This window comes from Hippichthys cyanospilos, chromosome 4 (assembly GCF_059441005.1).
Source record: "Hippichthys cyanospilos isolate Australia breed blue-spotted pipefish chromosome 4, RoL_Hcya_1.0, whole genome shotgun sequence".
Lineage (NCBI taxonomy): Eukaryota > Metazoa > Chordata > Actinopteri > Syngnathiformes > Syngnathidae > Hippichthys > Hippichthys cyanospilos.
In genome coordinates, this window is record NC_142372.1 from 7,997,290 (window position 1) to 8,025,060 (window position 27,771).

The window sequence follows — 27,771 nt, forward strand, 5'->3', positions numbered from 1 at the left end:
GACTAAATCACTGTACAGTAATTGTTACCTTCTAGTCTGGGATTCTTGCTCTATTATGCTTACAATCTTAATTGTCTGTTTGTTGTTAAAAATACTAGAACAGGACCAAAGGTCACTAGAAAAAACACTCACCCATTCAATACAAACTATTGCACACATACTGTATATTAATATTGCAGGAGTCCAGCTGACCACATATCGAAAGATTGTAGGGTCCGTTTAGAGTAACGGTGATTTTTTTTTTCTTTCACGTTGTTATTTAAGTTTGTCAAACTTACACAATTATTTTAAATCTTAAATCGGGCATACAAAAGGAAGACTAAATCAACTTCACTGCGTCATTCAAAATAAATTTACCACACAAAATATTTTGTGTTTGTTTGTTTGTTTTTATTCAGCATTCTGTTAAAATTTCCATTTGTAATTTTTAGAGTACCGCTATAATCTTTTCGAAATGCCTCAAAAGGTAATACGAGGGAGGCGGGGCTTGAGTTGGGTCACTTCCGGGATGGCTTCTGCTTGCCCATTTTGCTAGCATAGACGCTGTGGTTTCCCGTGTGAAATAGGCAAAAGCAGAAGAAAAGACAAAGGGCTACATCAGGTCCTCCGACGAGGAAGTGCAATGATAACATGAAGCTCCTCCTGTAATTGAATTCTGCGTCCTTTTCCTGCCTCACGATGCCGTCTCAACGCGTCTTCGCCCTGCCGAGGCAGCAATCTCTGCTCCTGCCTGCTGTCATCAACCCGTTTGTGCAGGACACCCAACTCTCCAAGGCCACCATAATCAAAGTGAGTGACAATAGCCCCCTAATAACAATGCATGGAAAGAATCGACGTGCATACGATTTGGTGCACGTAGCCTGGGCCTCTAGATGTAATCTTCTTTGCAATGTTGTGCCCTGCAAGAACAATACGAGCCCTTATGCGCTGCAGCCTACTGATCGGGATTTGACACATGGAATGTAAACATGGAATGCGTTTTTCATGACGTGGGTGTGCAGTGTGTCCTCCAGGGAATCGTACTGGTTCCTCTTCGAGCCATCCTCATCTCATTGGTGCTCATGGTGACCTGGCCAGTGGCTGTCATCATCACCTTCAAGCATCCTCTGAAGGGAGCAGTGGCACCTATGACAGGATGGAGAAGGTAACATGTCTGAATTTGCTACGTATGTGTCAACTTTTTGACCAAGGTGTAGCTCAATGTACTCGTTCTGCAAAAATGTCATCCATCCTTTTCGTTTTCTCCAGCCGCTTATCCTCACAAGGTTTGCAGGCTCGCTGGTGCCTATCCCAGCTGAATATAGGCAGTAGGCGATGCACACCCTGAATTAGTTGCCAGTCAATCGAAGGGCACACCTAAGGACTATTTCGTATGTCATGAAAATTGAATGAAAGGAAATTAATAACCCACAAGATAAACACTAAATTGATTTTTTAAAGTGCATAAAACGATGTTACATTATATTAACATTTAATGTTAACAGACATTTTTTTTAAGTCTTAACTGCATTCATGGCTGTACGTCTCGACCACTACGCTGTAGTGTTTGTATATTAGCAGTCAAAAGTTTGGAAACATGGTCATTTTTACTGTTTTGACAAGATGTTTACTTTTTAATGCTGAAAACGACTAAGTATATTATCTGTCTAATGATTTGTCATAAAAGGCTCATTTATGATTGAGCCATGTTGCAGCAATTAACCAGGACAAAGTTGCACATCAAAATCCATCCCATCTTCTTTTTGATTTGTTACCATGTTTTTAATCTTGACATTTCTTCACCAAAATATTCACAAAAGTTATAGAAAAGGCTAAGCACCGTTGTTAGGTTAATCCTTAAATAGCTGAATTGTACAATGGTGTTTTGCCTTGCTTTTTGGGATCTTATCTTTTTTTCAATCAGATTAGCAAATAAAAACAGTAAGGTCATTTACAACTTCAGTGAAAAAAAATGAACTTCTATAATCACATACAGTAATGGTGTCCTTCATTTTATGTCCTCTGAGCATGGCTCTGTTGCAGCATGTTCTCGGATTTGCGATCCAAACCAAAAATGCCCGTGAGCCAAAGCAGAATATTGTCAAAACAAATAGATAATGACATTTTTTTTTTTTTTATATTAAGTGCTTTTTATTAAAGATCATATCTGCACCAGTATTGTTACATCTCTTCCCAGAACACAGACACTGAGTACCATTAACTGTTTGGGTTCTTCCACATTTATGCTTCAATCCCTCCATTATCTGATGATACGGTTGTTGTTTTCAATGTGAATGTCGACTGTCATGTCAATAGTTGTGGATGGGGACGACTTCAGCAATGAGGAAATCATTGGCGGAAGTCGAAAGTGGTTGCAAGTTGAAGTTGAAATACAGTGTTTCGCAATCTTCATTGCAAATGCTTAATGGCAAAGTGTCTGAAAAAGTCACAAGATAAAGGCGTTCAATGTAACTTACATCCACACAATGTAGTAAGGTCTAAGAAATTAAAATGATTTTTTTTCTCTTCAGTAATATATTCTATGCGCCTCTACTCATATTCCAATTAATATAGCATTTGTAAAATGAACATTAAAACAGAAAAATCAACCTGTTTTTATCTATTTCAGTGGGCGGCCTTTTTGGTACTCGGCCTTGGCTGAAAATGACATTGACCAATCACAGCTCATCTTACCATCACAGGACCAAACTCAGACATAAGATGAGTCGTGATTGGTCAAACCACAAAGTGTGCCTTCCATCACAAATCAAAACTGAGCAACAGAAAACAAAAATCAAAATACACTTGCGGACGTAGTGCTGAAACGAATCCTCAAGTAATTTTAGTACCTCAGTCCCCCCCCAATCATATTAGTGTGCCCATGAGACAAAAAAAATCTCAAGTCAATCAACAATTCTTAACTCTCTTCATGACAGTAAAACATATAGGAAACACAGTGAGAAGGCCAACTTCAAAATAAACCTTAGAATACCAATAATATTTGGACACAAATGCTTTGGTGTATGCTTGTATTCTGAACTCGTAACTGGCATCATGTTGCGGCGTAGCAAGATGATTGACGAGCTTATCTTTTTACAACTGTTACTCCCGACTCGAGGTCGCTAGCTAGCAGCTCAAGCGCTGCTAGCTTGGTCCATATACGTAGGCTGGCATGATTGACATAAATAACGCTGCATACTTGGATGCTCACAGCCTGACACAGTTGCTGTTCCCACTGATCACTTTTCAACAAAACACGTGGACTCAAATTGAACTTCTCCGCAGGCTGATGTGCCAGAGTGTGATGGCTGCCCTGGGGAGAGCCTACTACTTCTGCATGGGCTTCCGGGTGGTGGTCAAGGGCAAACAGGTGGGCAGTGGCGAAGCCCCTATCCTGGCCGTGGCCCCTCACTCCACTTTTTTCGACGGCATCGTGTGCATCGTGGCGGGCCTGCCCTCCACCGTGTCCCGTGTGGAGAACCTGGCCACGCCCATATTTGGCAGTGAGAAACTTTGTTCTTTTTATAATGTATATTCAATCTCATATTTGTACATTTCTATGAGAAAAAAGTCTTGTGTAGTACAATTCAAGTCTAGCATTATTCACTGAGCCGTTATTAGCCGTAAGGGTTACGACCGACGGGTGTTTGTGAATGTGTGCGTCACACACTTCATCTGATTAATCTTCTTATTGTCATCTAGCTGCACAATTTCATACCCTTCATATGGAGTGAAGTTGACGCTGTCAGATGTGACATGCAGGACATTATTAATTATAGAGGGCCCTGCCAAGATTTCACTGCCTGTGTTGTCATGGAAACGGGTATTGTTGTTAGTTTGAGTATTATAAGATGACGTGAAGGCGAATAAAGACAACAAATGTTGCGATCTTAGGTCTTTCTGCTCATGTTTCACAAAATTAGAGAAAAAAAAAAACATTGGCGTATTTGTCTTTTGTTGCTGCGTGACAAAAATATTAAAACATCAATACATTATGTATTAAACATCAAATAGTTATTGTAGAAACATATTGTCAGTATGCTTACTTGAATGAAGATATGTCTGCTGTTGCCATGACAACAACAGAATATTCACTTTTGGGGTATATGATGGTAGACAAACTAAGTGTTGTGGTGTGTGTTTCACACAGTAATTGTTTATACTGACAATTTATTTTTAGTCGAAAGATGAATGGACAGTTTGGGTTAAACATCCATCTATTAAAACATCTACCTATGAATTCATAAATTAGCTTCAATACATGCTTCAATACCTATGCTACAACTTTACCATAAAGAACATCTTATAGATAATTTCTGTTATGTATTTCAGTGGGTTTTTTTTTCCCTTCTTTTAAACTTTTTTGCAGGATTCGTACGCTGCCTTCAGCCAGTGCTGGTGTCCAGAAAGGACCCCGATTCAAGGAAGAACACCATCCAAGAGATTGTTGGCAGAGCGAAGTCAGGAGGCCGCTGGCCGCAGGTACAAAAGAGGAAAACACACAAATGTATCCCAGCTTGCTGCGAAAGAAAAGTTTCAGTTATTTTGAAGCTAGTTGCATCACTTCCTTTAAATGCAATGCTCATGTTAAGTAGCTGACCTATTTATTTACAGATTTTTTTTTTCTTCAGGTTTTGATATTTCCTGAGGGGACGTGTACAAATCGCTCCTGCCTCATTACATTCAAACAAGGTAAGGTAAAGTTTTAAACCTCATCATTCTCATCCTTTTACTTGTCTTCAGTCATTTTGATTTTTTGTGTGTGCTTACATTCTGTCCTACAGGTGCCTTTATTCCAGGTGTACCTGTGCAGCCTGTGATTCTAAGATATCCTAATAAAATAGTAAGTTTTTGTAGTTGCATCTTTTTTTAATATAGTTTTTGCATTTGATCCACGAATGCCACTAATGACATGGCCACTGAACATAAATATCCTTTCCCTGTGCATCATATTGCTATTTGTCCATTTCCTTTCATTCAGGATACAGTAACGTGGACCTGGCAGGGTTTCAGTTCGTGAGTATAATCATGATAAGAATTTGCCTTTTCTTCACAGATAATTACCGTATACATAAACAACCCCCTTGTTTGCTGCAAAATGTTTTGTCATTTCAAAAAGTTTGATTTCATCAACTCAAATCATTTGTAGGAGGACCTTGCTTCTTCTAACACTGTGTCAGCTGTACACTACAGTGGAAATTGAGGTAAATGCATGACATGTTTTGTTTTAACTCATCCAGTGCCATTGAGGACTATAGACATTAAAAATCCAATTTAACTGGGCCGCTAATTAGTAAGATAATCTCGTCTTTTGACAAGTATCTAAAGTGCTTTTTCCTGCTTAAAAAATAGTTCGTAGCAGGATTTGGCAAACATTTGTGCTCAAGAGCGACATTTGTTTCCCAAGATTGAAAATGAGCCAAGCACTCTTTGACCTAGGTTAAATAAAATGTATTAGAAGTATGTAAAATCATTTCTTTTAATACATAAGCAGAATTTGCTCCCATGAATGTAACATTCCAGACCCACCCACAAAAGATGAAAATCTGCATGATGAAGAGACCGTATGTCAACTTTTCTTTGTAATTTAAGCCTTTAAATACTACCCCCACATGTTGCTATTGCATATTGAAAGAGGTTTTTAATCACAGTGTAAACAAACAAGAATTGACCTGGTTGTTGCTACGTTAAACACAGTTTGCTGGAAAAAAATACGTAAAATACAGTGCAACGTAAAATGTGCACAAATGCATTCTGTGAACTGAAAAGGAACGTTTTTTTTTTCCTTTTTTTTTTTTAAACAATATATTTAGTTTAGCCCTGCTGGAAATGGATACCAGGCCGGCACGTAGATAGTGAAAATCCATGAATACTTGCCACCTGTAGAAATGCATTAGGAGGAAACAAATTTATTCATTTTAATTTCAAAAAATAATTGGCCAATGATTCGCTAATCAGTATTTTTTTCTGCCAAAAATCAAAATCGGCCTTAAAAAAATCTGTATCTGTCAGGCCATACCCACTGTGCAATATGTTGATATAAAAGATGCATTTGACCACTGTCAAAATGCCTACGCTCATGCAACCTTACTCATAATGTGTTCTTCAGTTTCTGCCGCCTCACATCCCCACAGAGGAAGAGAAGAAAAGTCCTGCTTTGCTCGCCAGCAGAGTAAGAGACATCATGGCCAAGTGAGTAAAGAAACACACAAGAAGTCAAATCTGCCTTTTCTGTGTATGATAAGCTAAAATACGCCTGCAGGGCATTGGGTGTTCCCGTGACAGACCACACATACGAAGACTGCCGTCTGATGATCTCCGCCGGCGAGCTGACTCTACCAATGGAGGCCGGCCTGGTGGAATTCACCAAAATCAGTCGCAAACTCAAGTAGGACTACTAACAAGTCGGCTTTGAGCTGACACCAAATGAACCTGCTGTCTTTTTGTAGTATCAAATGGGATAACGTGAGAAAGGAGCTGGATGCTTTCGCCGCTATGGCCACTTCCTGTAAAGGCGGACGCATCACCATCAAGGAGTTTGCTAGCTTCTTAAAGCTCCCCGTCAGCCCGGCCTTGGAGGAACTCTTTGCGCTCTTTGACCGGGTACAACAACGCTTCGTATTTTTCTAAATATTGTTCTCAAGAGGATGATTTTGTCTCTGGCATGCTTTTGTCATAATACCCTTGCAGTCCTTCTCAAATAGTGCGACAATTTTTATACATAATAATCATTTTTCGTCGACGTGGGTAGTGGGGGCGCGCCAAAGGTTTTCTCTTTCTGGGAGGGGCTTTGCAAAATGTAATTGAGAAGCTCTACCATAGGACCCTAATTTTGAGGGAGTGGTGCATGCATCTCACACATTGCCAAACACGTGACATTAGTCCAAATTCAAGTTTGTGACACTTATCAGCAGCTAACACTGTTTGCTAATGCTCATTTGCACCAACAGTGCAGCTCTACTTACCTCATCAGTGGGTAGAATTTTACCAATTGCAAGTCAATTCAAAGTTTATTTATAGCTTCAAAACAATCTCAAACGGCTTACAACAGCGCTGCACATTCACTAAGATATAAACAAGTTATCAAGCACAAATATATTAAAAAAAACAGTAATTTAATGAATATAGACAAAGCCAAGATTACTCACCTAGTATGGAGTGAACACCAGAAAGAAAGGATATGTATAAAGTTTCTTCCACTCAATTTTCTCAATTTTTAATTTATTTTCATTTGCTCAGAGTGTAAGTCTATTAATTTGGTAGTCGTTCATTGTTACTACCCTTATTGCCCTTTTCCTGTTTTTTGTTTTGTTTTGTTTTTGTTTCATTGCCTACCTTATTATTTGCTCGATTATGGAATGTGGTCCGCTCAGGGAAGTGAACAGAATAAAGATTTCATTGTGTGGGATTACTATGCAGATATATATAAAGGTTTTAAGCACATTTAAGCATTTCTCATTGTCCATCTCTACCTTCATGTTTTTTCTATTACCCAGAATGGCGATGGCACAATAGATTTCAGAGAGTACGTCATTGGCGTCACCATCTTGTGTCGACCTGCGAACACTGAAGAAGTGCTACGAATGGCTTTCCGGGTATGTTAAGCTTGCGATATAAAATGTCTGATTATCGCCATTCCTCTGATGTTAGAGCAAGTACATACAGTAAGTACATATTACAAGTTTTATGGATCATAGATGAGTTTGTATGGTTTGAAAAATACTGTGAAAGGCCGGAAGCTGAAAGTGGAGCTGTGCTGTAAAACAGAAGCAGACAGTCGCATTCAGAGACATTTGGATCATGTCACGGTTATAATTTGTGTCTGCTGCTGAGCGCCGTGGGAGTCCTGGAGTCAGTCTCCAAGTCAATTTTCCCGACCAGGACAGCAAATGTGGTTTTGGATAAAGATTGAAAGAAACAAAACAATACGATTAGAAAGTTTCAGTTTCCGGATCAACTTTCACAGGAAAAACTTTGCGGTTTGTTTCATTGCACGAAACGGTCTTCTTTGTTTTAGCTGTTTGACACGGACGAGGATGAGAAAATCACGCGGGAGGAGTTCACGGCGCTGCTACGCTCCGCTTTGGGCGTCTCCGATCTCAACATGGTCAAACTTTTCAAGGAAATTGACGCCGACGGCTCGGGTTACATTACCTTCAGTAAGTAGCCAATGTTTCGACACTTGTTCACCTTTTTCTTGCCTCTCAAATGTACAGCATTCAGACGGATTAATTTGTTCCGAAAACATACACATGACTAAAAACCGTTGTATCGTAACTTATTGCTCACCATTGTGATAAGTGAAAATGGTAGTAATCTGTTTCAGTATTCCTTCGAGAACAAACAAAATTTCTTCGAGGGCGAAAAATGGCGCAATATAGGATGCGTAATAAAAACATATAAGATGGTAGATAACAATTGAACTATTTGTGCAACATGATGAATTAATTACTGCTTCTTTTTGTCAAATGTCAAATTTGTCAAATTAGTTTTGGAGGATCATCCCTCAACTTAGCGTGGAGTCTTCCAGACGGTTCCGATTATGAAAATTTTCCGTGTGTTGGGGATCCCTCAGGCGAGTTTGAAGCCTTTGCTACAACCCACCCGGAGTACGCCAAGCTCTTCACCACCTATCTGGAGCTGCAGCGGTATCAGGCCATCCAGGAGGTGACGCCCGGGGAACTGGAGTTGAGCGGTTCGGGAGAGAACCAGGAAGACAGCACCTCGGACAAGAAGGACGACTAACTGATCCTGGGGCCCACTCCTTTTGGTCACAAGAACCACGTCATAGGTCATATTGCTTGCCTTTTTTATAGACATTTTTAAAGTGCTTTTTTTTTTTTTTTCTCAGTCTTAGTAGTGCCTTATGGGGCAGACACTAAATCCATGGGTTTTGGAGCATCTGTCAGTTACAGATTGGTTACAGCACTCATTTTGTTTCTTCCTTTTTGAATTTCTTGGGCCATATAAAAAGTTGTTTTGATAAATACTGTACTATGGTAAGAAATTTGGAGCCTGGCAGCGGCCAATGGCATTGAGAATTCTGGCTCAAAGTGTCATCTTTGCCATTTTTCGTCCAAGGTTTTCCTTTTTAGAGTGCTACCAAAATCAAGCTTTGTATTTAAAAATTCAGCTTCACAGTGGCAACATCGAAATTGATAGGCTTATTTCAGATGACGTTTTTGTGTCCTATTTGAAGTATATCATTTTTTCCCCAAATTGTGCTTTAATTCAACTAGAATCATCAGGAAACGATGTAAATATAGACTTTATTTTAAAATAATTTCATCAAAATGTTGCAACATATGGAAGAATAAAAATGTCTTTATTCCAAATAATGGAATGGGCTACTTAAAAAAAAAAAAGAACAAACAATTTAAAAAATAAAATATGAAATAAAATGATTTTATGGTTAATCGTCTTCATCCTTCAAAGACAAATAAAAATGCAATGTTGGTGTTTTTAACTTAATTATCGTGCTTTGACTTGCTGTGCGCATTATTCCTGGTTCCTTATGTGATTTTCTGTGAGTTTACCACGCCAACGCCTTTTTCTGTTTTACATAGAAGCAAAGGATTTTATTGTGCCCGTGTAATTAGAGTACAGTAAGGTTTATTAGGATTCCAAGCAAGCAGATGTTGTATGCGTATGTGTGTACTCAGGGATATAGACCTTTGTAAGACAGCTGTATAATTAGCCGGAGCTTTTGTTTTGCATGTTCTGTCTATTTACATCCCCGCTCGACATGCTGACACAGCACTAAGTCGATTCCTGCGCAAATAAAATAGGGCAATTTGTGAGCAAAAAGCCAAACAGTGTATTCCAGTGGGCGTTCACGCGAACAAGCAGTTCTGTTTTGTTTGTTGTTTTGTCGACTCGGCAAACTTTGAAAGTAAAATAGGGATATGTGTTTAATTAATATTGTTTTGCACTGGAAAAAAAACTTGTATTGTTCATAATGAGGCATGCGTTGACTTAATAGGCCACCCACTGTGTCATTCACTGAGCCACCACTGGGTGGCAGCAGTCATCGGGTAATGTTTTTCTTGTCCACAGCGTCATCCCACTCCTCAGCATGTTGTACCTTACTCCGAATGACAAAACTTCCATAAAACCTATTCCAATAATGTTACTTAAAATGTTTATACACTGACCACATGCAAATGTGCAATTGTGACATGTCATTGTTGTTGAACTTAAAATAAACACGCCAACTATGACACGAGTGTTTTTTTAATTTTTGCTTGTTTAATCTTTTTTTGTGTGTGCGCTATGGTCGTCAACTGTCACCTATTTGAAATGAATTTTAAAATGTTTCTTAACTGATGTTTTTTCTGTGCTAAGGTTTTAATTATTTCCCGGGGCGGAATATTTTTCTGACATTTAAAAACGTTGAATAAATCTAGCAGAATGTATTTGGCTTCGATGTTCCTCTTTATAGTACTCTATTTTCATAAAGTTATTAGAAAATGTTTCCCTCATAGATGTTTCCTTTTAAGCATCAGTTCATAACAAACAAGAATATAATAATAATTTGATAAAACATAAATGCTTCCTTTTTATTCACTCCTCCCACTTCCCTGAAACGATGGCTGCCTTTTCCCATCAATTTATCAATAAATTGAAAAATAACATTTCCCCTTTTCCCATGCATCAATTGAAAAATAATCTATAAATGTCAAATCAAGACAGTAGTTACAGACAGACTGTGGTACTTTCCAACATCTGTAAGTATTAAGTCTCATACGAAGTGTACAAGTGTCCCAGTAGACTGCTCCATTCTCTCTCTCTCTCTCTCTCTCTCTCTCTCTCTCTCTCTCTCTCTCTCTCTCTCTCTCTCTCTCTACCTCTCGCTACTCTTACATTTCATGTACAATCAATTGTTTTAAAACCTAATTTTGCAACTTGCTGTCAACTGAAAATGACATCTCATGCAGCAAAGCTGAATTTTGTATGGGGTTTATCAGAGCACCTTCAAATAATTGCAAGTTGTTGTTTTTTTCATGATTATAGTTATGTTTTCCTCCACTTGAATAATTTGACGTTTACAGGTTTTAAAATCACATTCTTGGTGTAACGTTTTGAAATGAACATTTGCTTCTATATTCGTTTTGTACATAATGTATATCACAAAAAGTCGGCATTCGAACGAGTCACATTTATTATTTATTTACTAAACATTTCATTATTTATTAAATGAACTTTTTGGGGAGCCACAAATATAATCAAATGTGACTTCGCACATGTTGCAACTTTTAATGTTATTCTTGCGTTCAAGAAGACTTTTATAATGTACACAAATATACATTTGGTCTATCAATTTTATCCAATGAAATACTACTATTTTTTCATAACAACAATTGTTAATCATTTCATTTAATTTTTAATTTCATTTTCTCTTCATTATATTGCAGCCAAACATCAATATTTATTAGTTTGCCTTTTCCTTCTACAGTTTAGTAAACACACTTAATCACCCTAGAAATTGACATCAGGAATTTGTAGGCTCTTTTATCATTTACAAATTTTTATGCACTGTGACATTATTTCATCCTGTGCACAGTTGAAGCGTTATGATTTTGTTGGGTGTGTTCCTGAATCAGGCCCTGCCCAGTTTTAACCGTGCACTCATGTCTTGTTCACGTGCACCAGCAATATTGTGATATATGATTTTGAGGCTGCTGGCTTTATTAAAAGCCCCAGCACTAAAAGAAACTTGTGAATTCCACCTTTCAATTGGATTTAACCTTTTCCAAGCGTCTCATTTCATTTGGATCCAAGCTGATGAGATCAATGGAGGCACGTGCCTCTTGTCCCTTTTAAAGACGTTGGGAGTTGTTCCTGTGTGCTCCCCGCCGACCCCACTCACTAACACACATGCGCGGGCACATACGCTGCACCCTCAGCCATCCTCCCTCTTACATTGAATATTGCTGTATCCATTTCAGCAGCGCCTGGGGGCTGATCCTGTCGCAGCAGATTGTGGGAGATGCGCACCCGCTAATGTGATTTGGTGGCAGGACCTGGCCGAGCGAACATGCAAGCTCGGTTAGGAGCCAGCGCTGTGCGCGGGCATCGAACGCGCGGTGAAGACTGCGGGCCGGCCCGGGGAGGAAAGGTCAGAAGGGACGGGACTTGTTGTAAAGTGGATGTGAGGTAGGCATGCTAACCACGAGTCCAGTGTACTGCCTCAGGTGGTACTCATTCAAATGGAGTAACCAGTGGAATCTCAAAAGTGGTACGATTCGCAATGCAACCAAATCGTTATGAAAAATTCCCCTTAAAAGTGGCAAATTGTGATGTCAATTTCAGTTGACAGCAAGTTGCAAAATGGCCGCCCTCTGAGATGGAGAAAAATGGGCGGGTTTGTTGCTTAATGCATGGTCTACAAACACAATTTTAACAGATATTCTAATTTGTCTGGCAGTGAATGAGTTAATCAGAATGCCATGTTTTAACTAGGAGTTCATAGAACAGGGTTATCCGAAATGAGACTCGAGGACATTTGTGGCTCAATGTCCATTTTTAAGTTGCTTGTGATGCTTTTTTTTTTTTTTACTGCAAACCTCCTCATATGCAATTGTGGTAAATACAATTATTTTTATTTTTTTTTACACTTTTTGCTCTGCATCAAGTTCCAAACTGTGAACGTATCACCTCGAAATAATGTCAGTTTATGATAGATTGCTGTTGCACTTAGAACTAGTCTGAACTACAGCAGAATGTAAATTGTTACAAATGTACCCTTTAAAGCCTGTTAAGGAATATAAATGACAGCAGCCATTTTTTTCTTGTTGCACTATACATCAATCTTTTGATTTGCCACATTAATGCAATGTATCTAAATGGAAAAAAAAAACACTCTGGTTAAGGGGTTTCTCGCAGACATTTTTAGGTGAAATTAAAAAGAGATTAACTTGACAAATTAATGACAAATATAACTAATTAAGATTTTTTTTTAATCATTGGAAGCACAAATTTTCAGTTGGAATTCAAACAACTTGGACATCTCCTCTTTTGAGGTATTATGATTCAAAATCAGGATATCATCCTGACAACATTACTTTCCGCCGGGGTGGGTGTTTTCTAAGAATGTTACAAAGAGGAACAAACTGTTATTATTTGTGCTTTATGTTCCTGGAATGGATCGTTCCTGTTTATGACAACAGGATGCCGTCTCAAACACGCACACCAACATGCATACACACTTGTGCCACTATACTGTATACTAAACAGGCTGAGTAAATTGATGAAAAATAAAAGACATACATTAACTGAGCATATCATGTCGCCGCCACAGTGCAAGGTCTTCAGTTTGTAATGTATCTGGTATAGGAACAAGCTGATTAGTGGTTTGATTTTAATGTCCGCCATCTGGGAATCTAATGTATATATGGTTAGGAGTGGGGAAGCATTTTCCGACCATTCCAGCTTTTCTAAATTCCTCCAACGGCCATGCTAAAGTTGAGAAAAATGATTGGGCACATGTTATGCAATGCTTTGAGGCAGTAGCTCTCTGTATCTTTTCTCATTAGATGCAGCTTCTTCAAAAGTAGGGCTTCAAGGTTACAGTTAAACTAAAAAAAAAAAAAGGCAAATACTTTTTTTTTTTCTCACTTTTCAAAATTGCTTGCAGGCAGGGTTGTAACCACCAATTTTTGTATGGGGTGGTCGGGATGTCAGAACACCTCAGTAAAGGTTTCATGAACTAAAATAAAGTACTGTATTTTTTAATATATATTTAAATTTAAATATGCAGTTCATATAAAAACTGTTAAAAAAATGGCATAACAAACAGGCATCAAAAAATTCCCCTAGGTGTGGCTAGAGCTGCACAATTATGGCCAAAATAAAAGTTATGATTGTTTTGGTCAATATTGAAATAATGGTCATTCATCATTAGGTAAAACAAAGTGCAAAATTATTGCACTTTTTTTAAACAAGCAGTATATAAACAAGGCTTCAATGCTTGACACTTACAAATAGTAATAATGAACTAAAATAAACAAATAAAATAATTAATATTTTAAAGGAATTCACCCAAGACATGGCAAAAACTTGGCACATAGGGCAATGCAGCTAACTTAAATGCTGAGTGCAAACCAATGTCAGAAGAAGCCTACTTAGAACCAAGCACATTATTTACCTTTATGCAAATGTTAATCAATTAGCAGTCAAAATGTATTTTCGGTCATTTCAAACTGAATTTATTCCAATTTTGGGTTTCTATTGACAGCTAGCACTGTATATATTATGAATCAGTTGAGAAAAAACGCCATTTCACACTGGTAAATAATATGGTAGGGTGAGAAAAGCAAAGGCTTTGTCATGCAAAAATGTGGGAAACATTGCCCCCTGGTGATAGAGTGACAAAGTGCTTGATTTCACATGTATAGCCAGCTTTTTAAATGTTAATATCGCAGAGGATCAGCGTAATTATTCGTGGCAGCCAATATCGCGATCACAATTAAAATTCGAGTGCGCAATTAAATGATGCACAAATTTGGCAGTTTGGGTTTCTGCCTCCGTAATAGTACAAGAGTACGCTGTACATGTAAATTCAAGTATTGTCTTTACTCTGGTGATTTGTGCCCTCGGTCAATAATATCTACAACTTCCAGGTATCATCTCTCCCTGGATTTCATGCCAATTGAATTTTTTTGATCCCCCAAAGACAAAAGCCAGATGTTAGTGTGCCATGTTTTATTATTTTATGTTTGTTTTGTGTGTGGTCGCGTTCGAGCACAGGCCTCATGAAAATCCCCGACTCCTTAGGGCTTAGTCTCTGGCAAGCTGTCTGGTTGGTCTCATCGGGGAGTTCCTCCCGAGCTCATTGTTACGTTTCCTTATCACGCCAGATGACACCTTGTTGATTCTCCCCCGACATTATTCTCTCAGCATAGTGATTGTTCCCCATTTCCTGCGTGATGGCTTGTCCAAACAGTGCGGGTCTTGGCCAGGGCAGGTCCGCATGCAACGTCAGTGGTGTGACGGTCCTATCTGTACACCGGGTTTATTTTCTCACCCCTGTACTTTGGGTGGTTCGCTAATGTGTGATTGGTCCGTTATTTGATGTGAGCACCTAAATCATGTTATTTTCAATCCATGTGAAATAAGGCTTGACATTACTAAAACACTGAGGGAAGCTTAACTGCAATTGTAGCTTTTCAACACAGTAAGTCTTGAATAGTGTTGTGAAAAAAAACAACAACATACTGCTAATTCCAAATGACCTTTATTATGACTATGTGACTAAAGCGCTTTGAGGGGCTTGTTCGCATTAGCTATGATGAAGCCAAATTTGCCGTTTAATTACTTGAACTGTGATTGTTATTTGTTGTTTTTCTATACATTGGTGCTATTTCCGGTATGGTACAGTGTAAAGGTCTTAGATTATACTAATGGACTGTCTTTAACTAGAACAAACTCAGTAGCGCAAAAACTATGGACTACTGAGATCAAATCGATACAAAAGGTTAGCTATCAGGCTCATAGTAGGTGGTATTGTTAGGACTCTATTAAGATGGACCCTTACATTGACGTCAAAGTGAGTCACATGGTGAAATTGAATTCTTGTATCTACGGCTTGATCCTGATGCTCATCTTCACCTACCAGGAATAAATTTAGTTCCCTTTACTTGAAACTTTGTGACCAAGATCTGGACCTGATCACAGATATCCAAAGAAACCTGTTTAGCGGACAATTTGGGTCTGGAGATAGAAGCTGTGGTATGCATAGAAGGCTCAAAATAACACATGGCATTGCTAAAATGAGAGTCAACTACCGGCTGACGATCCCAAGTCGTTTTTGAACAACAGGTCATTTGTGTTCAAGAGCGCCAGGTTTTGTTGGATTTCATCCGCGATCCATACGAAACATTCACCACTGTTCGGGCCACACGTGGTTTGTGGATTGCCCATTCATTTTCTCTCATTTATCCTTAATTGTTGATTGATTAACTTGAGAAGAAAATGAATTTTGACTTTGTCTCAGCGACCTCACAAATCTTCCTTCTTATGCATGAACGGATTATAAAATTCCACTGACACTCCAAAATCTTCTTCTGTGTGCAAGTTAGCAAAATACTCATGCATGTGGGTCAATAAGGTAAAAGGCAGAAGGTTGCGACCTGAGCAGGATGCTCCAGAAGTTCATAGCGGTGTGACTGCTGCGAGGCTACGTCTTGTTTCATTACCTTCTCCTCTTGAAGGTCAACAACCTGAGCGACTAAACATCAAAAATGAGACAGGGAGGGTAGTGCGATCGAGGTAAGGAAGCGTTGAAATCAACATGACTTTTAAAGCAGCAATGTTACAACGGTAAATGTTAGGGGTTCAGACAGTGCAGTTTGCGCCCGCACTAGTCGGAGTTCCACCTGGTTCCTGCTAAGGTAGATGCACAATATGCCAAACAAAAGTCATTCACGAAGCAAAAAACAACAGTAATATAATCTTTTCTTTTTACCTGGTCCCTTCATTGCAGTTAATCAATCTCCACACAACACAACAACCGAGCCTATTAGGCTTTTATAAAACAAACCCCCGAAGAGCAAAGAGGACAGTCATTGACTTTAATGGGATGAACTGATCAACCATATCTAATAGAAATCATTCCCTCTGGCAAAAGCTGATGTGCAATTGAATTACGCGCGGAACACAATGCTTTTACTGCTTCTTAGAAAAACCCTAATTTGATCACTTTCGTGCAGAGAAGAAACAGATAAAGTCCATATTGTGAACATTATTTTTGCAAGTTTAGTTACATGCAAAATTGGAGTTTTTTTGTTTTTGTACGATGGTGACTACACAAACTAATTATGCAAATGAATAGACTATCAAATCTTTTCCCCAAGGCTGTGTATTAATGTTTCTATTACTAACTACTTTGCAGAATTAATACATAATGATATCTTGTCATTTTTATCAATCATCAAGCAGTAACACAACTTATGGAGGCTCAGGATTGTTGTGATAAATTAAGGTCATTTGTTTTTACAACCAGTTGGGTGACTTTTTGGAAAGTGTACTTAGTAACAAGTAATCATTTAATCAATACTTAAGCGATTATGAAGTTAATTGCTAATAATTTTTGACAGAAGATCAAACCATTGATTAGCTAGTGTCCAAACTGTGGCCCAGGGGCCATTTGTGGCCCGCCATCCACACTTTGGTGGCCCGTGGTCCAAGGTAAAAATACATTTTGATATGGCTCGCATTTCAATTTTAAAAAAGTAATATAAACTTTTTATGGTACTTGGTGTGAGAAGTGTGTGAAAAAATCAAATTTGCTTCATCACCATTATCAGGAAGCCTGAGGTATAGCTTTCTTGGTAATTGCTTTTAAATTGCTTTTCATATTAAAGTTTAAAAAAAAAAAAGGAGGCCTGACATCTTTATTTTTTTTGGTTATGTGGCCCACAGAGAAAAAAAAAAAGTTTGGTCACCCCTAGTCTGGAGGCTATCTTTAATTTAAGATTATTCAAAACCTCAGATTTTCAAGTATTGAATCAAAATTAAACATTTGCAAATACCTCCCTTAATTGGGAATAACAACATAAAACAAATGTGCCTATTTTCTATTTTTTTTTTCATCCAAGCTGTAACTTTATATTTGTCTTCCTAAAGAAAATAAGGAAGTACATTTTTTTTAATCTTATTCATCGATTAATCACCAAACTAACCAAGATTAATTTCTAATTTAATTAATCGATAGTTGCTGCCCTATTTAGTGATAATTATATTCAGAAATTGTATCGGCTGTTGAGTGGGGTGCATGACTTGGAAGCTTTTTTAAAACTTTTGTGAGATTTTAGTTCGTGAGGAGAAAAAAAATTACTAATCTACAAGCAAGTGATGTCACTTTACCACATCGTGGATGCGTCGATTAAGATTATGAAAGTAGTCGGCTCAGTCATTCGTTTATGATCACAATCTTTCTTCATTTTTTAATTGTTTTGATTGAAAACAAATGAAAAGTCTACATTGCCGGGCTGGGGTGGGGGACATTGTTATTCATTTGGGGAGCTTTGCCCACACTTTCCCCCCAATAATGTCGCCCCTAGGGGACGAGCGCTCCAAGCTGCTTGAGGTTAAAGGTGTAATGGCCATCGTAAACTATAATAAAAAATATAATATTTAAAATACAAATGGTGTTTGCATTATTCAAAATGATGTTTTTTGGGGGGCGGGGCGGGGTTAACATTTTGGGGTTATGTGTGGGTCACAGAAGGCAATTGCATTTGGGAGTTGGCCTTTTTTTCTCTTTAATAAACGTAGACACTTGACATAATGCACGAAACATTTGTAAGAACTTGAGCTCCTTGTAAACGACAACAAAACAAAATACAAAAAAAAAAAGCACATCCAGTTGAGAGTGGAGACAAAGTGGCCAATTATGGTACATCACGTGGATGGGAAACCCGGTTAAAAAAAAGGAAAAAAAAAGACAGGCATTTTTTATTAGCGTCTCTGGTTGGATGAAGGCGAGTCTTAAAAGTTTCTTTAGGATGGGCCAGCTCTCTTCAGATGCACCCAGAGCAGAGCGGCACCGGGTCATGGAGACTTGCACTTAAAAGCTACCAAGTACGTACTTTTACGCCAATATCTTTAATTGACTTTCCAGCAAGTCGTCATGCTCTGATAATTTTATAGGGACATTTTCTAGAATTCGGTGCGCTTAAGAACTTTGTATCGAGTGTTGATTCATTTAAATCTTGTAAAAAAAATATGCAACAGCTAGTTATAAGGTAATAATGCAATAAAGTGTATTTCTCTCCGTGCGTAATGGCGCAACTTTTACGCACTATCACTCAACCTACCCCCACCTCCTTTCCCCTTCGCATGCAGCCCATGTACACCAAGGTGTCGCCGGCTCTTTTTCCCGTGGAGAGCACCAGCCGCCCGCTCGCACACCGCCCGCACACCGCGCCGAGTGGACCGTGAGAGCGCACGCACGCACGCGCGCACGCCAGCCAAAGATGAACATCCAGGTCGTGCCCGAGAACAAGCTCTCGTCGGTGGCCCCGCTCAAACAATGCAACGTGGAGAAAAAGGAGGTCGAGCTCTTGCTGGTCAAGGACCAGAACGGCGTGCAGTACACCAGCTCGTCCATCGTCCCGGCGACCAGCCGCTACTCGGGGCCGCCCGGCTCCAACTCCGAGGAGGATCGGGAGTTGTGGGGCAAGAAAATTGACTTTCTGCTCTCGGTCATTGGCTTCGCGGTCGACTTGGCGAATGTTTGGAGATTCCCTTACCTGTGCTACAAAAATGGAGGGGGTGAGTATACGTGCTTTCAAAGCATGCAGAAATTCGGCTCAGAATGATGACTTTGCATGCAGAGTGCGTTCAAAAATCACCTGTCATCAAAAAGGGAAGAGACCGTGGCTTTCATGTGCACTCTTTCAATTTCATTGAGCTAAAACTTTGTGTTCAGGAATACTATGGTGAATCTGACATCTTAATCGAGGAGTTATGTGCTTTAGTTTTGCAAGATGTAGCTACTTCAATGTGGACTCTTTCGATTTCAGTGTTTAGGCAAGTGAGCGTGTAATTATATAATGCAGCATCAAAATCAAAATATCGATGTGCTTTACAATGTTTTTAGTGAAACACTAACATTTGAAATTCATGCAAGGAATAATTATCATTAAAAACAGAAATGAAGAAATTCATGCTTGACCATCACCTTAATGATAAGAAATTATTAATGCGCGACCATTAATCGTGATAATTACTCTCAAAAACAGTTGGGTTAAGAACAACCCAATTATGGGTTAAAAAAAACAGCTACCACATATGTAGGTCTATTTGACTAAACCTTCTGAGGTGTTTTCTACAAAATAGTCAAATGTTTAGCTTGTTTAAAAAAAATACTAAAAATGTTTTGGGTTGTTTTGAGCAAAACAATCCAGAAAGTCTCAACCTGCTTAAAAAAATACATTAGCAGATTGACTTTTTCTGTTGATGAATAGCAAGTTGGCAACAGGTGGATGTGTGGATCTGTTCTACCTTCTGAAAGGCATTTGATTGTTGTTTTGTTTGTCACTAAATGTTGCTGGCATAGATTGAACACAGATTTAGCTATTATACACAGTTTTGGAATCATTTCCTGTAGCACTCCTCACATTCTGTCATGGCACCCTGGTTGGCTGTCTAATACATGGCTGGTCTAATACATTTATTAAGCTCAACTTTCAAACATGTACTGTATGTGTATAACGTACATCACACACCGACAGACAAAGAACCAATTTCAGTCATTCTCTCATAATTCAAATGATCTAAGACTTTCATGGCTTGTGGTACTAAAGAGAATTTGAATCGGTTCTTGTTCAGAGGCTTTGGGCAGTTACGTAGTTTAAAATGAGATGCCAAAGGGTGTGTGTTATAATTTACAGTGTTATTTGTCTTTTGTACCATTTTGTTTGTGTGAAAGAGTTCCTTTTAAAGCTTGTTCAGTTTTTTTCACTATTCATGCATTTATTAGTCTTCGTTTTGTTAAGTGTCAAGAGCTTCATCAAATCTTATGGACATTTTTTCTTTAATCCGGACATTCAGTGATATACTTATATATGACAGTTCATTTTATTTCAAATGTTTTTCTAAAGGAAAGTCTCAAAATGCCTGGTAAATTAATAATGAAGTAATTCACGAATTAAGAACTATATTAATTGATTACTTTAGATGCATACATACTAAAGGGACTGATTTTAGGTACTGAAAAAGCTAAATTAGGTAATCAATTATTTTAAGTGCTAATCAATTACTTTTAGGTAAGTGCTAAATTACTTTAGTGAATGATTGCCAAAATTGATTATTTTAGGCACTAAAGTACAAAAGTAATCAATTACTCTTGATACTTTAGCACTACTAAAGTGTTTTTTTATTTAAAAAATGATCGACATCAATACTTAACGCATGTGTGATAATTTTACCAATTCTTTGATCTTTAAATAAAGGCATGATATGGTATGACCACTTAGTTATCACACTACCAGGAGTGTGTCTCTGTATGACTTCTTTTTTCGAAAGAGGTCTCCACACGACCTCTTTTCTTCTGTGAAGCCCTTTGAGACTTCGGTGATTTAGGGCTATACAAATAAAATTTGATTAATTGATTGATTGACTGTCATCCCTTGGCTAAAATACTGCAAGAATGACGTGGAAGAAAAGGACTCAAAAAATGGTCAACAAAGCGAAAGCATTGAAAGAAGACACTAGGGAGCTGAAAATTTACCCAGATGGTGACAACTTGTCAAAGTTCAACATGGTGTGACCAATTAGTTATTACCTTACCTTCCCTTGGCTAAAATTCTGCAGGGATGATGTGGAAGAAAATGACCAAGAAATGGTCAATTAATTACCAAATGGCTGTTTTATAAAGTGCTAGTATATGAATGTGGAGTAAATTATATGAAACATTTTCTTGTGGAGAGCCCATGAAAAATGACTTGAGACGAGTCTTTGGTTTCTGAATGTGATTCTGTAAAAGATGCACGTCAGAGTTGCATTATCCACCCTCTGTGGAGAGTTGATTAGTGAATTGCAGCATGTGCATAAAACTGCGAGTTTGGAATAAATTGTAACTCTTTACTAGACACTCCTCAAGGAAGGTTTCCTTCTGTCCTTGTGTGGGACGTTGGTCATGGCCTTGATGCTCTGCCGTTCCTCACGGGAGTTGCCTGACACCAAGGTTGCCTCAAACGTTGGCTTTCTGCATCATTCCAGTGTGTGCAATTCTTTTCTTCAAATCTTTACTTTAATTTTGTATTCTAGGGTCTTCTTCTTTTGCAGAAACCTCTGATACATTGATCATGGGTAGGCCACAATGTGGTCAAGTGGTGAGAAAAATGATGAAAAGTATCATTTTTTATAGTTCGATAGCATAAGTCTGAAAGCATGTTTTCCCTGGAGGGACAGTCTACATTCTGATATATAAAGAAGTTTTTCAACAAATCCTTTGTTGTTTGGAAGAGTCCTTCTTTCGTGTCGTAAATGCAATACTCTGTGTCTCTGTTAGAAAAGTTCATGTAAAAAACTGGCACAAACATAGTTCCAGCAGAACTTTGAGGCAGATAGGTTTAGTCGACCTATTTTTGAACTTGAATACCCAACTTGGTTGACTTTTTCTTAGACCTAAAAGCACAGAATTTGAGATGCATAACTCAAACTTCCACTTTATGACACTATTTTTCCTCGATGAGTAGACAAACCGTTCCCCTATTGGTCTACATGGTTATTGTCGGGTCTGTGTTGACCACGTTGGTAATTGAGTAGGCTTTAAGGCCCTTGGTTTTGGTCAGCAGTGGCAGAGGACATTTTTCAGTTTCCCAAGTCTAGAGTTTAGATTGAATTTTATGAGTTTGTCCATTTGAATGCCCCATAAAAATGGTTGTTCTCTCAGGTCATAGTTAACAACTGGTAGAAGGAGAGAACAACCTGAAGAACTGACCGATTGCTTTTGTTCAGACCATTATGTCTTAAAATATCTTGAAAGAGCAACATGTGCCTCCTGTTGAACACCAGGCTCTGTTTTTGTTGGCCTCAAACGCTGAGGAGGATTTGTTCTTCTGTGCTCCATGAGAGAGTGTGACGGCTTTACAACTTTGTGGTTATTTAAAAGAAAATCCCCTTCTACTAAAAGCAAAAACTTTGTCTATTAAGGAAAATGTTTGGCGCAGATAAATGGTAGGATGTTCTTTTCCGGCAGAGAAAAAAGAAAATCCTAGACGTTTTGTGTCACTTTTGATTATTGATTCTGGACTGATTTACTATGTTTTGGGGACTCCATCATGGTGTCTGCAGGCACCATGTTGTGGCCCCCAGGATCACCTGAGCAGACAAAGGGTCAGTTATTTGTCATTATTGACCAAATAGAAGCGGTTATGAAACTGGTAGGTCCTCACATTAATCAGTACCCAAGAAATAGCTCCCCATTTCGAAATGTTTGGTGAGCCCTAAAATAGATAAGAAAGACGCACATTAAATAGTCAATGGACAGACACTTGGCTGGACAATTGGACATACAAAATGATTGATGTCAATATAGATAGGCAAAAATAACACCAATCTGATAGATGATTGAGTAATGTACAGACAGACCCGGTTTACAAATGGACAGATGTAGTGAGATAGACAAATGGAAAACGGGACAAAAGATAGAAAAATAACCAGATGATGGTAGGCTGATAACTAGAATGACTAGACATGGATGGATGTAAATATTGATAAAAGTGGATGGATGTAGAAAGATAAATTGGAGGACAGAACAACAGACAGACAAAATGATGCTTGGATGATATATCCTCCTGAGATCCATTTGTGTCCACTGTTATGTCCGTTTTATCTCAGGAAGACAGCAAAGTTAACCAAATCCCATCCAAACGCAAGAGACATAATTGAAAGGACACACTTGTCCTCTACTGCGCACAGTAGGGTCAAAAGCTTTGGACCAAAAAAATTTGTCCACTACAGTGGACTCAAATGAATAGGCTGGGCCTCAGGAGGATAGGGACAAATGGATGGACTTCAATACGAAGACTATGGACTTACAGTAGTTTCGTAGGTGGCTGGACTGACAGACAGCTAGTGATTTAATTGCAAGTTGTCAGTAGCGTGTTAAAAAGTGAGCCTTCAAACTGTCGGATGAGCCATTAAAAGTTTATCATTAATGACATGCTTCTGTTTCTCAACATTGACTACTTTGCGTTGGGGAGGGGGCAGTAGTCCACATGTTGTGTGTGTCTGTGTATGTGCGTCCCCCATGAGGCTCCGCCACTGGCCTGTCAATCATATTAGCCCGGGGCAAAAAGCTATTTATTACTGTCCATAATGTGTCGTTTGCAACATGAGGGAAAATCCAATTACTGGAGATCATTTCCTCGTCGTGCCGCGTGAACATAGCCCGCCCGCCTTTCCCGCTTGCACGTGTTGGCGTTGCTAGAATGTCAAGTTGGCCACCTCTTCAACATGCAAGCCTTCCATCTTATTCTATCATCAACCTATTGCCTGTAATTATTCCGGATGGTCTTTTTTCCATTATTTCCCTAATTCCATAGTCCACCAAATTACTGTGACATTTCCTCATGGTTATGTCACACATCCACGGGGGGCTCCGCTCGCTTGATTGTCTTTTTTTGTCAAATGCAATTATCTCTGGTTTTCTTTTTTCAGGAGCTTTTTTGATCCCCTACATTCTTTTCTTGGTCATCGCGGGGATGCCATTGTTCTACATGGAACTGGCCCTGGGCCAGTACACAAGGGAGGGGGCGGCCACCGTGTGGAAGATCTGCCCCATCTTTAAAGGTGAAATGGAATGTGCGCCACACTTTGTGCTCACAAAAAAATAATCATCAAGTCATTGTTTGACTTCTGCATGTAAAAGAGATACAACATTTTACAAACGTTTGTCTACAGTAAACTAGATATTCACTTATGAGAGCTGTGGTTCTCACCTTCAAGTCAGATTTCTTAAAGTTTGGACCTACATTTGTAGTAATAGCTCCCGGCATATTTTATTCATCATCTCCATAAATTAGATTGTGAAACATAATCAGTTTGAGAGCTTGCCAATTGGTTGAAAAATGGTCACACAACTTGCATCAGTATGAAACAAAACAAAACAAGAGGAGGGAAATAAATGATTCGCAAATGAGTGTTTATAATACAATTTTGCAATGTGTTGCTTAAACTGTACCAATCAATTTATCCTCAATTTGAAAATAAAAATGAACTGCTCTGGTTAGGTCATTGAAAACCCTTGAATGAAATGTGCTGATACCTGCAAAAACACGGTTAAAATTTCATGTAACCCCTAAAGCGCCTTATATACTCCAAGGGGTATTTGTACCCCCAATTTTTTACTTTCACTCGACATGATCCCAAAACCAAAATGTGAAAACTGAACTAAAGTTAAGAAAAAAAAGCAACTTGTCTTCATCAATTAGCAAGTGAATTCCTAGTTCAAGGACGACGACATTAAGGCAATGGGACTGTAACTTTTTTTGCCAAAGACTATTCAAAAAGGGGAGAAAAATAAACTTGTTTCTCAGAAAAAGGTGTGACCTAATTGTTGTCCAGTTTTGTTTTTTGTTTATTTAAGCTAGCAAGCAGGCTGGTTCCTTTTTCATGAGGAATAGCGAAACAGGACTTTACCATTATCAAAAGGAGACAAATGGCAAAAAGAAGTAAACTGAAAGGTCATTGTCAAACAAAAATTAACAATACGGAAAAGTTAATTTTGGAATGCAATAGGAAAACTACAAGCAAAAAAATTACAAAAGCTAACACAGAGCCTTGCTCCTCAGGCGTTGGCTACACAGTGATCGTCATTGCTCTTTACGTGGGCTTCTACTACAACGTCATCATCGCCTGGTCACTCCACTACCTGTTCTCCTCCATGACCCGCGAACTACCGTGGCTCAAATGCGACAACTTCTGGAACAGCCCAAACTGCACCGACCCCAAGGCCATCAACGGCTCTGTCCTGGGCAACGGTACCTCCTACGCCAAGTACAAGATCACCCCAGCGGCGGAATACTACGAGTAAGTACATTTTTAATGTAGTGTTTTCAGTCAAAAGAATTCACTCTGTGGAATGGGCTTTTTTTCCAAGGATTGTTTGCAGTAATTTAATGTCCCTTCAATGATGTCACATACAATACAAGTATATCTGTGTGGTGTGATGTTTATTACAAAAGAGGCACAAACGTTGAATTTTCTTTAAACATTATAATATGGGTTAACAAAAATCTGATGTTTTTAGACAGAGTTTTAAAGTACAACTTAAGGGAAAAACACAGGCTTTTTAAACTTAGGAGACCCAGCCTATTCTTTTGCGTTCATTGTTTTTGTCCGATTTGTCTCACAGGATAATAGCATCCCACCCAAACACATGAGACATCATTGGAAGGTTGTCCTTGATACAAAATATATAGATGGAAACCAAAAGTCCTCTAAACTGGACACAAATGGACAGGCTGAGTATCAGGCAAATTTAACGGCAAAACAGATCATAATGAATTGTGTATTTGTGTATGCGACCTTGGGGTTTACATAAGTTTTACTTTAATAACTTATCCAAGAGCTAATCAGAGTCAGGAGGAATCCAATCGTCAGTCCAATCAATGTGATGCAATGTTGAGTTGGTTAAAACTGCCCTGTACCAGTTTTGCTTTTCTATTCTCAGGAAGCATTGCCCAATATGAACCCTCCTAGAGAAAAAAAAAAAACCCTCAACGAATATCTAAAATTGACAATTGTTAGATTGCAAGGTTATCAAAGTATCTCAAAGTCTTGATGATCATGATCATGCTAAAACGTCGTTTATTAATGGCAAAAGTGTATTAATGTCCTATAAAAGCCAACTGAGGTGAAGAAAACGCTGACTTTGTCAGATAATGTCTAACAGAATCCCCAGCGCATCATAACACATCTATTGACGAATATACAGTACAGTATTGTAAGTAAAACATTAAGAATGGAAGTCAACAGAGGACACGACAGATGAAGTCACTACTGTTTGAATATTTTCTTGAATGCTACTTGGAAAATTTCTGTGGAGGGATGAAACTGAAGTTGTGTAGTCTGGAAAGAACAAGCAGAAACTTTATCTGCAGAAAGAAAAGCACCAACCGTGAAGTATGATTTCAGGGGCATCGTAGTTTGGAAATGCTTTGCTTCTTCAGGGCCTGGACGCGTGGCTATCATCAATTTTATCTAGTAAATTTTGCATGAGAAATTTCTTCCTTCCCTCTTTTCTCCAATAAAAAGTTCACGGAAGATGGGTGATGGAACTCCAGGAAATATTTGGTTGTGTTTATTGGAGGCTACACCAGTTCATAAATCACAAAGGGTCCCGATTTTTATTTTCCAATCTGCACTGTGATGTTTACATTTTGTGTTCACTACACATATACTTCAAGCATGCAATGCTACAGCTCAGATAGTTTTGAAATACTCATTACGTTCATCAATATTTATTTCTGTACATTCTTATCATACCCAGTTTATGTAACAAAAACATAAAAAAATACATGTTGAAGGGATACTTTATGGAAGGCTATGATGAAAGAGTAATTAATATGTTGTGCAATTTTTTTCATAGTTACGTAATAAAGTATAATAAAATAACTGTCCAGTGGTAATATTTATGATTTTTTTTTTTTTTAAAGAAAATCAGACAAAATGATCTGGAAAGGAATTTTTAGTGGGAGTTCTGTACATTTTTCTGTGGTATTGTTTTAAGAAAGTTATGTTTATCCTGATGAAGGTTATACTTTTTTTTAATCCAGCCATAAAAATGTTCAACTAAAGATGGCGGCCTAAAAGTTTGAATATAATATTTGAATTTCACTAAAAACTTCCATATTGTTGTCCTGAACTTTGAAGTCCTGGCCTGAAAGGAAGTTCAGATTACACTGTTGAGTCAGAGCCAGTAGTTCTTTTAGTGCAGCCCTTCTATTAAGTCTTCCAAGGGTCATGATAAATTTATGACAAAATAAAATTGACAGAGCATTCTTATGACTATCATTATTGTTATTTAATGATTATTTGTGAGTAAAATGTTTTTGTGGGTTTCTCTAATAGTTCCGCTGGGGTTTTATTTGCTCACTCTTTTGAAGTGGTCTCCTTTCTTCACCATGACAATATTAACTTTGTGGTAGCAGTTAGCAGAGTGTAGAACTGTTTGTATCAGACTGAAGAGCTGTTTATAACACAATGAACTATGTTTGACATTTGAAAATTTCCCCAGGAAAGCACGAGAATGCGATACTTGGATTAATGTATGTTCAA

General features: G+C 38.4%; 2 protein-coding genes across 2 annotated transcripts in view; both read left to right on the top strand.

The window, feature by feature from the left end:
* The first annotated feature begins 501 nt into the window (after positions 1–501).
* Positions 502–10,199, top strand: lpcat2 (lysophosphatidylcholine acyltransferase 2). Its single transcript, XM_088413953.1, has 14 exons — positions 502–789; positions 1,002–1,144; positions 3,265–3,482; positions 4,349–4,461; positions 4,611–4,671; positions 4,764–4,822; positions 4,961–4,995; positions 5,129–5,183; positions 6,089–6,171; positions 6,242–6,367; positions 6,429–6,582; positions 7,476–7,574; positions 7,997–8,138; positions 8,555–10,199. Exons 1-14 carry the CDS (start codon positions 679–681, stop codon positions 8,722–8,724), a joined length of 1,569 nt encoding a protein of 522 aa, XP_088270079.1. The 5' UTR covers positions 502–678; the 3' UTR covers positions 8,725–10,199.
* An 8,274-nt stretch (positions 10,200–18,473) lies between these two features.
* slc6a2 (solute carrier family 6 member 2) overlaps positions 18,474–27,771 on the top strand; it is a 30,286-nt gene continuing 20,988 nt past the window's right edge. Inside the window, exons 1-4 of the mRNA XM_088413113.1 lie at positions 18,474–18,561; positions 18,826–19,254; positions 24,151–24,282; positions 25,284–25,521. Coding sequence (XP_088269239.1) covers positions 18,957–19,254; positions 24,151–24,282; positions 25,284–25,521 — 668 coding nt within the window. The 5' untranslated portion in view covers positions 18,474–18,561; positions 18,826–18,956. The remainder of the gene's footprint in view (positions 18,562–18,825; positions 19,255–24,150; positions 24,283–25,283; positions 25,522–27,771) is intronic.

Bases quoted from the DNA above. Each gene is read 5' to 3' on its own strand.
- lpcat2 (XM_088413953.1), top strand. From the start codon at position 679: ATGCCGTCTCAACGCGTCTTCGCCCTGCCGAGGCAGCAATCTCTGCTC. The intron at 3,483-4,348 runs GTGAGAAACTTT...ACTTTTTTGCAG, and splicing joins GGCCACGCCCATATTTGGCA to GATTCGTACGCTGCCTTCAG. The intron at 6,368-6,428 runs GTAGGACTACTA...GTCTTTTTGTAG, and splicing joins AAAATCAGTCGCAAACTCAA to TATCAAATGGGATAACGTGA.